This window comes from Ranitomeya imitator, chromosome 8 (genome assembly GCF_032444005.1).
Source record: "Ranitomeya imitator isolate aRanImi1 chromosome 8, aRanImi1.pri, whole genome shotgun sequence".
Lineage (NCBI taxonomy): Eukaryota > Metazoa > Chordata > Amphibia > Anura > Dendrobatidae > Ranitomeya > Ranitomeya imitator.
Window position 1 is genome coordinate 141890364 of NC_091289.1, and position 12453 is coordinate 141902816.

At 42.2% G+C, this 12453-nt stretch overlaps 1 protein-coding gene across 1 annotated transcript in view; it reads right to left on the bottom strand.

The window, feature by feature from the left end:
* Window positions 1–12453, bottom strand: part of LOC138648014 (dimethylaniline monooxygenase [N-oxide-forming] 2-like) — a 95004-nt gene that overhangs the window by 47938 nt on the left and 34613 nt on the right. Inside the window, exons 3-4 of the mRNA XM_069737470.1 lie at window positions 5780–5968; window positions 2590–2752 (exon numbers count right to left, since the gene is read on the bottom strand). Coding sequence (XP_069593571.1) covers window positions 2590–2752; window positions 5780–5968 — 352 coding nt within the window. The remainder of the gene's footprint in view (window positions 1–2589; window positions 2753–5779; window positions 5969–12453) is intronic.

Sequence of the window (12453 nt, forward strand, 5' to 3'; positions counted from 1 at the left end):
CTAAGTTGCCTTCCTCCTCTGAGTTGGTTCCTCTGTTTTTTCAGAATGTGGTTCGTTTGCATGGGATTCCTGAGAACATCGTTTCTGACAGGGGATCCCAGTTTGTGTCTAGATTTTGGCGGACGTTCTGTGCTAAGATGGGCATTGATTTGTCCTTTTCGTCTGCATTCCATCCTCAGACGAATGGCCAGACTGAACGAACTAATCAGACCTTGGAAACTTATTTAAGGTGTTTTGTTTCTGCTGATCAGGATGACTGGGTTACCTTTTTGCCGCTGGCCGAGTTGCCCTTAATAATCGGGCTAGTTCTGCTACCTTGGTTTCTCCTTTCTTTTGTAATTCGGGGTTTCATCCTCGTTTTTCCTCTGGTCAGGTGGAACCTTCTGATTGTCCTGGAGTGGACATGGTGGTGGATAGGTTGCATCGGATTTGGAGTCATGTGGTGGACAATTTGAAGTTGTCCCAGGAGAAGGCTCAGCAGTTTGCTAATCGCCGTCGCCGCGTGGGTCCTCGACTTCTTGTTGGTGACTTGGTGTGGTTGTCTTCTCGTTTTGTTCCTATGAAGGTCTCTTCTCCTAAGTTCAAGCCTCGGTTCATCGGTCCCTATAGGATCTTGGAAATTCTTAACCCTGTGTCGTTTCGTTTGGATCTCCCGGCATCGTTTGCTATTCATAATGTGTTCCATCAGTCGTTGTTGCGGAAGTATGAGGTACCTGTTGTTCCTTCGCTTGAGCCTCCTGCTCCAGTGCTGGTGGAGGGAGAATTGGAGTATGTTGTGGAGAAGATCTTGGATTCTCGTGTTTCCAGACGGAAACTCCAGTATTTGGTCAAGTGGAAGGGTTATGGTCAGGAGGATAATTCTTGGGTGGTTGCCTCGGATGTTCATGCTGATGATTTGGTTCGCGCTTTTCATAGGGCTCATCCTGGTCGCCCTGGTGGTTCTCGTGAGGGTTCGGTGACCCCTCCTCAAGGGGGGGTACTGTTGTGAGTTCTGTTTTTGGGCTCCCTCTGGTGGTTACTGAGGGTACTGGGTGACTTGTCTTTCCTGGGTTTCTGGGGTCCACCTGTTCCATCAGCATATGGGAGTTTCCTATTTAACCTGGCTTTGCTGGCATTTCCTCGACGGTTATCAATGTATCCAGTGTGTCTTGTTACCTCTGCTCCCTGCTCCTAGAACCTTCTGGACAAGCTAAGTTTGGATTTTCCTGTTTTGTGTTTTGCTTAATTTGGTTTTTAGTCCAGCCTGCAGATATGTGATTCTCTGCTGCTGGTTGCTCTAGTGGGCTGAAATTGCTTTTCATGTACCATGAGTTGGCACATGAGTTCAAGTAATTTCAGGATGGTTTTTTGAAGGGTTTTTCGCTGACCGCGCAGTTCACTTTTGTATCCTCTGCTATCTAGCTTTAGCGGGCCTCATTTTGCTGAAACTGTTTTCATACTACGTATGTGCTTTCCTCTCATTTCACCGTCATTATATGTGGGGGGCTGCTATTTGCTGTGGGGTATTTCTCTGGAGGCAAGAGAGGTCTGTGTTTCTTCTGATAGGGGAAGTTAGATCTTCGGCTGGAGCGAGACGTCTAGGATCATCGTAGGCACGTTCCCCGGCTACTTTTATTTGTGTGTTAGGTTTAGGGTCGTGGTCAGCTCAGGTTCCATCGCCCTAGAGCTTGTTTGTATCTGTGCTTGTCATTTTTGTGATCCCCTGCCATTGGGATCATGACACTTTTATGCACAATACACACATTATCCTAAAACTGTATAGCATCCCAACCAAGTGTGGCGGTGGAGCTGGAGAGAACTCAACCCATTAGCCAGAAGGGTAAGCAGTGGAGGAGTCACACTGACTTAACCGGGGCAGTCCCATCTAGGGGAAACTACTTAGGCCTCAGTTACCCCACTATGGCCAAATTTGGACAGCAATTTTCTTTTGTATACAAGAATTAACCAATTTTCATTAGTGTTCAATCTGATTTTCATCCATTTTTCCGTGTGCCGGTTTTAACCATCTGTATGTCAACAGTTTTTCTTGTTCCCAAAACAAAAAAAAAGTAAAATAACTGATGGAGCAACCAGTCAGTGAAACGCTGAAGGATGGCCATTCTCTATAGCTCATTTCAGTCTTTATGTGCATTATTGGTCAGAATAAAACTATGTGAATAACCCCAAAGATATCATGTGTGCGTGAGCTCTTCGTGAAAAACACTAATAGCAACAAAAAAGGACTTGTAAGTGAGTCCTAACTTTGCTGACAGTAATTGTGCAGTTATGCCACAATTTTGTATAATATAAATTCTATCCTCTAACCATTCTAGATTTATGGAACATATGCATGAGCAATTCGTACGATTTATAGAAGAGATGGTTTTCAAACATCACTCAAAAGTAAGAAAGTGAATTTGCATGGAAATTGTAATAGACAAACAAATAGAAAGACAGGTTCCTAATGGCACATTGAGTGGAAAATATACGGTATTTTTGAGAAAAAAAAATATTGTTCTGTACAACATTAATGCTTGGTTTTAACATATCATGACATACCAAAACTAGAGGTTTCTAAGTTGGTGAATTAAAATCATGTTTAATAACTACCTGGAAAGGTATCCAAAGGCACCATTGGCTGTGCATGCTGGCCAGTGCAAACCATAACTGCATCAAAGAGATCTGTCTTTGTTTCTCCATTGCTTTCTGTAGTAACTAGCCACTGACCAGTGACTCGAAAGTCAGAATGCTTCTCTACACGGCAAACACTTGTCTGGGTCCAAGACAGAAATGCAAGAAATAAAAGTGGGCTAAGGTTAACAGGAGGTCTGCTGCATTTTTGCCAAAGCCCCACATTGAAGTCTCAGAACCATATTTTCACTCAGTTTTGGAGTTTTCACAACAGTTTGGGGCAGCTCTGCCAAAATGGGCCCAGCATGGGTCAAAGCAATGTCTGCCCTTTTAATTAGTCAATAGTGGCAGCATTTAGTACACCAGAAATGTTACTCCAATCAGTGACTGGAGTAAGATTTCTGACAATGTGCACCCAATTCATTAAGTGAATTGGTTAATCTTATTCCTGAATGCCCCTCATTAAGATTGCTGTACAAAATGGTAGTCTTAATGAATTGGGGTCATAGTTTAAATGTGTTTTCCATCAATACATTTCTTGTAACCCCATCATTTTCCTGTAAATAAAAATAATAAAACCAGCTACAGTGGGGAAAAAAAGTATTTAGTCAGCCACCAATTGTGCAAGTTCTCCCACTTAAAAAGTTGAAAGACGCCTGTTATTTACATCATAGTTAGACCACAACTCAGAGTCAAAATGAGGAAACAAATCCAGAAAATCACCTTGTCTGATTTGGCAAGATTGATTTTGAAATTATCGTGGGAAATAAGTATTTGGTCATCTAAAACATTAAAGATTTCTGGCTCTCACAGACCTGTAATTTGTTATTCAAGAGGCTCCTCTGTCCTCCACTCATTACCTGTAGTAATTTCACCTGTTTGAACTTATCAGTATAAAAGACACCTATCCATAACCTCAAAACAGTCTGACTCCAAACTCCACTATGGTGAAGATGAAAGAGCTGTCAAAGGACACCAGAAACAAAATTGTAGCCCTGCACCAGGCTGGGAAGACTGAATCTGCAATAGGCAAGCAGCTTGTTGTAATGAAATCAACTGTGGGAACAATAATAAGAAAATGGAAGTCATACAAGACAACTGATAATCTCCCTCTAGCTGAGGCTCCATGTAAGATCTCACCCTGTGGGGTAAAATGATCACAAGAATGGTGAGCAAAAATCCCAGAACCACACCGGGGGACCTAGTGAATGACCTGCATAGAGCTTCAACAACCGTAACAAAGATTACCATAAGTAACACTACGCCACCAGGGACTCAGATCCTGCAGTGTCAGACATGTCCCCCTGCTTAAGCCAGTACATGTCTGGGCCCATCTGAAGTTTGCTAGAGAGCATCTGGATTATACAGAAGAGTATTGGCAGAATGTCATATGGTCTGATGAGACCAAAGTAGAACTGTTTGGTAGAAACAAAAATTGTGTTTGGAGGAGACAGAATGCTGAGTTGCATCTAAAGAACACCATACCTACTGTGAAGCATGGGGGTGGCAACATCATGCTTTGGGGCTGTTTCTCTGCAAAGGAACCAGGATGACTGATCCGTGTACATGAAAGAATGAATGGGGCCATGTATCATGAGATTTTGAGTGCAAACCTCCTTCCATCAGCAAGAGCATTGAAGATGAAACGTGGATGGGTCTTTCAGCATGATAATAATCCCAAGCACACCTCCAGGGCAACGAAGGAGTGGATTCGTAAGAAACATATGAAGGTCCTGGAGTGGCCTAGCCAGTCTCCAGATCTCAACCCCATAGAAAACCTTTGGAGGGAGTTGAAAGTCCATGTAGCCCAGCGACAGGCACAAAACATCACTTCTCTAGATGAGATATGAATGGAGGAATGGGACAATATACCACCAACAGTGTGTGCCAACCTTGTGAAGACTTACAGAAAATGTTTGACCTCGGTCATTGCCAACAAAGGATATATAACAAAATATTAAGATGAACTTTTGTTAATGACCAAATACTTATTTTCCACCATAATTTGCTAAATAAGCTAAATAAATCTTGCCAAATCAGACAAGGTGATTTTCTGGATTTGTTTTCTCATTTTTACTCTCATAGTTGTGGTCTACCTATGATGTCAATTACAGGCCTCTCTCATCTTTTTAAGTGGGAGAACTTGCACAATTGTTGGCTGACTAAATAATTTTTCCCCCACTGTATAGTACCCAACCCCTGCAAAAGTGTGGGTTCTTCACTGTCATTCCTGATTTTGTTAACAGGTTGCATGTAAGGGAATAAGCTAGGGAATTTCATGGCTCATATTTAGTGGTGCATTGTTTGCCCATTGTAACACCATGTATAGAACAGGCCTCTGTACAATATGTTGCAGATTTAGGACTGCTGCGGATAATCACAAAGTTTTCCCAGCTCAAATAGTAAGCATGAAGGCTGGCAAGAAATCTGTCCAAGGTTAGAAGAGTGGCGATCGGTGAGATAATTAGGTTTTGACTTTTAGAACCTACTATATGCTGTGAAAAAAAATGGGACAAATGGGGGAACCCCTTAAAGGGTTTTCCCATGAACAACGAGAATTATAACTAACATTTTAATCAATAGATCTTTGAATAATAATTTCCAGAATTGGATGTGTATATAAAAAAAATGTTCCTCTGCAGAGATAATCTTATAAATATGCCCCTGCTGTGTACTGTGTAATGGCTGTGTCTGACCGGACAGGAACATGGTCTGATCATACCACAGCTCCTGGGCAGGGGAGGAAGCAAAAGAGTAAACAGACAAAACAGCAGGGGATCACAGCTTATTCTTTCTTTGAGGTAAAACATTGCCTAAAAACAGGCAGAGAAAGGTTTTACCTCATAGAAAGAATCAGCTGTGATCTTGTGCTGTAATCTCTGTATACTTCATTGTGTTCTCCCTGCCCAGGTGATGTGGAATGATCAGACACAGTCATTACACAGTACACAGCAAGGACACATTTATAAGATTATCTCAGAGCAGGAACGTTTTTTTTAATGCATCCCATTGTGGAACTTATTCAAATATTTATTGATTAAAATGTTGGGAAAGCACCTTTAAGGCACTTATCAAAACTTGTTTAAAACTTTATATACTCTAATGAGTGAACTTATTACTTTTTTTAGGTTAGTATTGGTATGTACTATGGTATATAAATATTTCTTACCTTAAATTTGATATATTGTAACAGTTTAAAATGTTCTACATAGAGCGTGATGTAGTCCAAATATTTGTGGTGTGGAAGGTAGTTCGGAAAATCGTCTGGCATTGGAAAATCACTAAAACACATTATTTCTTTGGAAACATTGGTAACCAAAGACTTGTAGATGCTGGCTCTTCCATCTTCTGCTTCATCCTGAAATAATTAATTTTTACTACATTTAGTCACCTATATTCTAAAAGTAACTAGATATTTTTTACTTAAATTATTCATCCCATATTTAATTATGACATTACTGTTAAATTTGAAAGAGGTTTTAAAAATGCCCCTGTGTCTAGCGTAGGAAACCGGGTAGGCCAGCATTAAATCCTAGCACTACAGGTAACAATTAGGTGCACTTTTATTGCCATGACTAAAGCCAGGCTATGTGTTCACTGCTGTCAGTCAGCTGTGGGAAGCTGAGCAGCAGAGTGGGTTGTGTTGGAGCTGGAGAGAGGTGAGCCAGAATCTCTGAGAAAAGACTGCACAGGTTATATGCACCAAACTGCAAGCATCACTGATTGGTATGGATCAAAGTAGTTTTGAGTGACGGAACTAAAATTGCAAAACTCTCACCATACTGCAATTAGATATCCAGAGGCTAGGGGCTTCTTTCTATCCCCAATACTAGGGGCACCCTTAGCCATCCCTGCTCCCTGGATAACTTCTAATGGTGAAGATGTTAGGCCACGCACCTTGCTGTGCTTCTGAATCAGCCCTTCTCTGTCCCCTCCCCCACCCAGGGAAGTGGGGAGTAGTTGTATATACAGTGGGGCAAAAAAGTATTTAGTCAGTCAGCAATAGTGCAAGTTCCACCACTTAAAAAGATGAGAGGCGTCTGTAATTTACATCATAGGTAGACCTCAACTATGGGAGACAAACTGAGAAAAAAAATCCAGAAAATCACATTGTCTGTTTTTTTTATCATTTTTTTTGCATATTATGGTGGAAAATAAGTATTTGGTCAGAAACAAACAATCAAGATTTCTGGCTCTCACAGACCTGTAACTTCTTCTTTAAGAGTCTCCTCTTTCCTCCACTCATTACCTGTAGTAATGGCACCTGTTTAAACTTGTTATCAGTATAAAAAGACACCTGTGCACACCCTCAAACAGTCTGACTCCAAACTCCACTATGGTGAAGACCAAAGAGCTGTCAAAGGACACCAGAAACAAAATTGTAGCCCTGCACCAGGCTGGGAAGACTGAATCTGCAATAGCCAACCAGCTTGGAGTGAAGAAATCAACAGTGGGAGCAATAATTAGAAAATGGAAGACATACAAGACCACTGATAATCTCTCTCGATCTGGGGCTCCACGCAAAATCCCACCCCGTGGGGTCAGAATGATCACAAGAACGGTGAGCAAAAATCCCAGAACCACGCGGGGGGACCTAGTGAATGAACTGCAGAGAGCTGGGACCAATGTAACAAGGCCTACCATAAGTAACACACTACGCCACCATGGACTCAGATCCTGCAGTGCCAGACGTGTCCCACTGCTTAAGCCAGTACATGTCCGGGCCCGTCTGAAGTTTGCTAGAGAGCATTTGGATGATCCAGAGGAGTTTTGGGAGAATGTCCTATGGTCTGATGAAACCAAACTGGAACTGTTTGGTAGAAACACAACTTGTCGTGTTTGGAGGAAAAAGAATACTGAGTTGCATCCATCAAACACCATACCTACTGTAAAGCATGGTGGTGGAAACATCATGCTTTGGGGCTGTTTCTCTGCAAAGGGGCCAGGACGACTGATCCGGGTACATGAAAGAATGAATGGGGCCATGTATTGTGAGATTTTGAGTGCAAACCTCCTTCCATCAGCAAGGGCATTGAAGATGAAACGTGGCTGGGTCTTTCAACATGACAATGATCCAAAGCACACCGCCAGGGCAACGAAGGAGTGGCTTCGTAAGAAGCATTTCAAGGTCCTGGAGTGGCCTAGCCAGTCTCCAGATCTCAACCCTATAGAAAACCTTTGGAGGGAGTTGAAAGTCCGTGTTGCCAAGCGAAAAGCCAAAAACATCACTGCTCTAGAGGAGATCTGCATGGAGGAATGGGCCAACATACCAACAACAGTGTGTGGCAACCTTGTGAAGACTTACAGAAAACGTTTGACCTCTGTCATTGCCAGCAAAGGATATATTACAAAGTATTGAGATGAAATTTTGTTTCTGACCAAATACTTATTTTCCACCATAATATGCAAATAAAATATTAAAAAAACAGACAGTGTGATTTTCTGGATTTTTTTTTCTCAGTTTGTCTCCCATAGTTGAGGTCTACCTATGATGTAAATTACAGACGCCTCTCATCTTTTTAAGTGGTGGAACTTGCACTATTGCTGACTGACTAAATACTTTTTTGCCCCACTGTAAGTATACACAAACCAGACTAACAAGAGAAAACATATAGGAATAAATGAAATACCAATGGTGCAAAAATGCACACACAAACAACAGAGTGGAACACCAGGAAGTAAAAGGAAGGGACAACCAAACAGAGGACGAGGAAATGTTAACAGACAAACCAGCAAGAAACAGTCTTTAGATCAACACTCCAAATGCCTCCTCAACAAACACTTCCCAATCCAAACCAGGTAGTTCAGAAGTAACACTGGCAATTTGGATGCTTCTCATTAAATTAGAATATCATCAAAAAGTTAATTTATTTCAGTTCATCAATACAAAAAGTGAAATTCATATTATATAGAGTCCTTAGAAAAAGATTGATCTATGTCAAGTGTTTATTTCTGTTAACGTTGATGATTATGGCTTGCTGCAAATTAAAACCCAAAAGTCATTATCGCAGTAAATTAGAATAATTAACAAAAAAAACCTGTAAGGGCTTCCTAAGCATTTAAAAGGGTCCCTTATCCTGTTTCACTAGGCTCCACATTAATGGGGAAGACTGCTGACTTGACAGATGTCCAGAAGGCAGTCATTGACACACTCCACAAGGAGGGTATGCCACAAAAGGTCATTGCTAAAGGAGCTGGCTGTTCACAGACTGCTGTATCCAAGCATATTAATGGAAAGTTGAGTGGAAGAAAAAAGTGTTGTAGTTAAAGGTGCACAAGCAACCGGGATAACTGCAACCTTGAAAGGATTGTTAAGAAAACACCATTCAAAAATTTGGGGGAGATTCACAAGGAGTGGACTGCTGCTGGAGACATTGCTTCAAGAGCCACCATACACTCACACATACACACACAAACACACAGACGTTTCCAGGGCATGGGCGACAAGTGACGCATTCCTTGTCTCAAGCCACTCATGACCAATAGACAATGCCAGAAGCGTCTTACCTGGGCCAAGGAGAAAAAGAACAGGACTGTTGCTCAGTGGCCCAAGGTGTTGTTTTCAGATTAAATTAAATTTTGCATTTCATTTGGAAATCGGGGTCCCAGAGTCTGGAGGAAGAGTGGAGAGGCCACAATCCAAGCTGCTTGAGGTCTAGTGTGAAGTTTCCATACTCAGTGATGGTTTGGGAGCCATGTCATCTGCTGGAGTAGGTCCACTCTATTTTATCAAGACCAAAGTCAGCACAGCTGTCTACCAGGAAATTGTGGAGCACTTCATGCTTCCCTCTGCCGACAAGATTTGTGGAAATGGAAATTTAATTCTCCAGCAGTACTTGGCACCTGTTCACACTGCCAAAAGTGTCAATACCTAGTTTAAAAACAACAGTATCACTGTGCTTGATTGGCCAGCGAACTCGCCTATTGTCAAGAAGAAGATGAGAACCACCAGACCCAACAATGCAGACAAGCTAAAGGCTGCTAAAGCAACCTTGGCTTCCATAGCACCTCAGCAGTGCCACAGACTGATCGCCTCCATGCCACGCCGCATTGATGCAGTAATTGATGCAAAAGGAGCCCTGACCAAGTATTGAGTGCATTTATTGAACATACATTTTAGTAGGCCAACATTTTGGATTTTAAAATCATTTTTCAAGCTGGTGTTATAACGTATTCTAATATACTGAGATAATGACTTTTGGGTTTTTATTGGCTGTAAGCCATAATCATCAACATTAACATAAATAAACACTTGAAATAGATCACACTGTGTGTAATGACTCTATATAATATGAGTTTCACTTTTTGTATTGAAGAACGGAAATAAAGTTTTTGTTGATATTCTAATTTTGTGAGAAGCACCTGTATATAGCGGAGGGTAGTGAACAGCACTTATCAGCTGAGAATTTAAAAGCAGGGAAGCTTCAGAGACTCAACTGAACAGATTTAACCCCTACACTGCGAGTAGAAACCTGCACCGTTTGATATGATGGTGAAGTGTTTCTAATTAGTGCAGTTGTATGAAATCAGGCACCATTGTCTTCTGGACTGTTGTGAGTTCTGTTTTTGGGCTCCCTCTGGTGGTTACTGATGGTACTGGGTGACTTGTGTTCTCTGCGGTCTCTGGTGTCCACCTGTTCCATCAGGTTATGGGAGTTTCCTATTTAACCTGGCTTTTTTGTCATTTCCTCGCCGGCTATCAATGTAATCAGCGTGTCTTTTTACCTCTGCTACCTGCGTCTGTTATCTTCAGGACAAGCTAAGTTTTGATTTTCCTGTTCCACGTTTTGCTTAATTTTTGTCTTAGTCCAGCTTGCAGATATGTGATTCCTTGCTGCTGGTTGCTCTAGTGCAGGGGTCCCCAACTCCAGTCCTCAAGGCCCACCAACAGGTCATGTTTTCAGGATTTCCTTTGCATTGCACAGGTGATGCAATTATTACCTGGGCAAGACTAAGGAAATCCTGAAAACATGACATGTTGGTGGGCCTTGAGGACTGGAGTTGGGGACCCCTGCTCTAGTGGGCTGAAATTACTCCTCATGTTCCATGAGTTGGCACATGAGTTCAAGTAATTTCAGGATGGTTTTTTGAAGGGTTTTTCGCTGACCGCGCAGTTCACTTTTGTATCCTCTGCTATCTACCTTTAGCGAGCCTCATTTTTGCTGATTCTATTTTCATAACTACGTATGTGCTTTCCTCTCATTTCACCGTTATTACATGTGGGGGGCTGCTATTTCTGTGGGGTGTTTCTCTGGAGGCAAGTGAGGTCTGTGTTTCTTCTAATAGGGGAAGTTAATCCTTCGGCTGGCGCGAGACGTCCAGGAATCATCGTAGGCACGTTCCCCGGCTACTGCTAGTTGTGTGTTTAGGTTCAGGATCGCGGTCAGCTCAGGTTCCATCACCCTAGAGCTTGTTTTGTTTTTGTGCTTGTCCTTTTGTGATCCCCTGCCATTGGGATCATGACAGTATAGCCGGCCCTAAAAAATTGGTCATCGTTTTGGCTGAACTAGGAGGAAAAGTAGTCTGAGAAAGTTTTTTGTTTTTTTTTTCTCCCTCCTCAGTGTTTGCTGCCTAGCCTTAATTGCAGCCTGGCTGCTTCTTTCCTCCTCTTAATCCTTGAATGGCTCTGACCTCAGCTGTTTATCATGGACGTCCAGAGTTTGGCTTCCAGCCTGAATAATCTTGCTGCTAAGGTTCAAAATATACAAGATTTTGTTGTACATACTCCTATGTCTGAACCTAGAATTCCTATCCCAGAGTTTTTTTCTGGAGATAGATCTAGTTTTCTGAATTTTAGGAACAATTGCAAGTTGTTTCTTTCCTTGAAATCTTGCTCCTCTGGAGACCCTGCTCAGCAGGTCAAGATTGTTATATCTTTCCTGCGGGGTGACCCTCAGAATTGGGCATTTGCATTGGCACCAGAGGATCCTGCGTTGCTCAATGTGGATGCGTTTTTTCTGGCATTGGGTTTGCTCTATGAGGAACCTAACCTAGAGATTCAGGCTGAAAAAGCTTTATTGGCTCTCTCTCAGGGGCAAGATGAAGCAGAAATATATTGTCAGAAATTTCGGAAATGGTCGGTGCTTACTCAGTGGAATGAGTGCGCTCTGGCTGCAAAATTCAGAGATGGCCTTTCTGAGGCCATTAAAGATGTTATGGTGGGGTTCCCGGCGCCTACAGGTCTGAATGAGTCCATGACTATGGCTATTCAGATTGATCGGCGTTTACGGGAGCGCAAACCTGTGCACCATTTGGCGGTGTCTTCTGAACAGGCACCTGAGATAATGCAATGTGATAGAATTTAGTCCAGAAGTGAACGGCAAAATTATAGGCGGAAAAATGGATTGTGTTTTTATTGTGGTGATTCAGCTCATGTTATATCAGCATGCTCTAAACGCACAAAAAAGGTTGATAAGTCTGTAGCCATTGGTACTTTACAGTCTAAGTTCATTCTGTCTGTGACTCTGATTTGTTCATTATCATCCATTTCCGTCGATGCCTATGTGGATTCAGGCGCTGCCCTGAGTCTTATGGATTGGTCATTTGCCAATCGCTGTGGGTTTAGTCTGGAACCTCTGGAAGTTCCTATTCCTTTGAAAGGAATTGACTCTACACCTTTGGCTATGAATAAACCTCAGTACTGGACACAAGTGACCATGCGTATGACTCCCGTTCATCAGGAGGTGATTCGCTTCCTGGTACTCTATAATTTACATGATGTCTTAGTGCTTGGTCTGCCATGGTTACAAACTCATAACCCAGTCCTGGACTGGAAAACAATGTCTGTGTTAAGCTGGGGATGTCAGGGGGTTCATGATGATGCATCTCCGATTTCTATCGCTT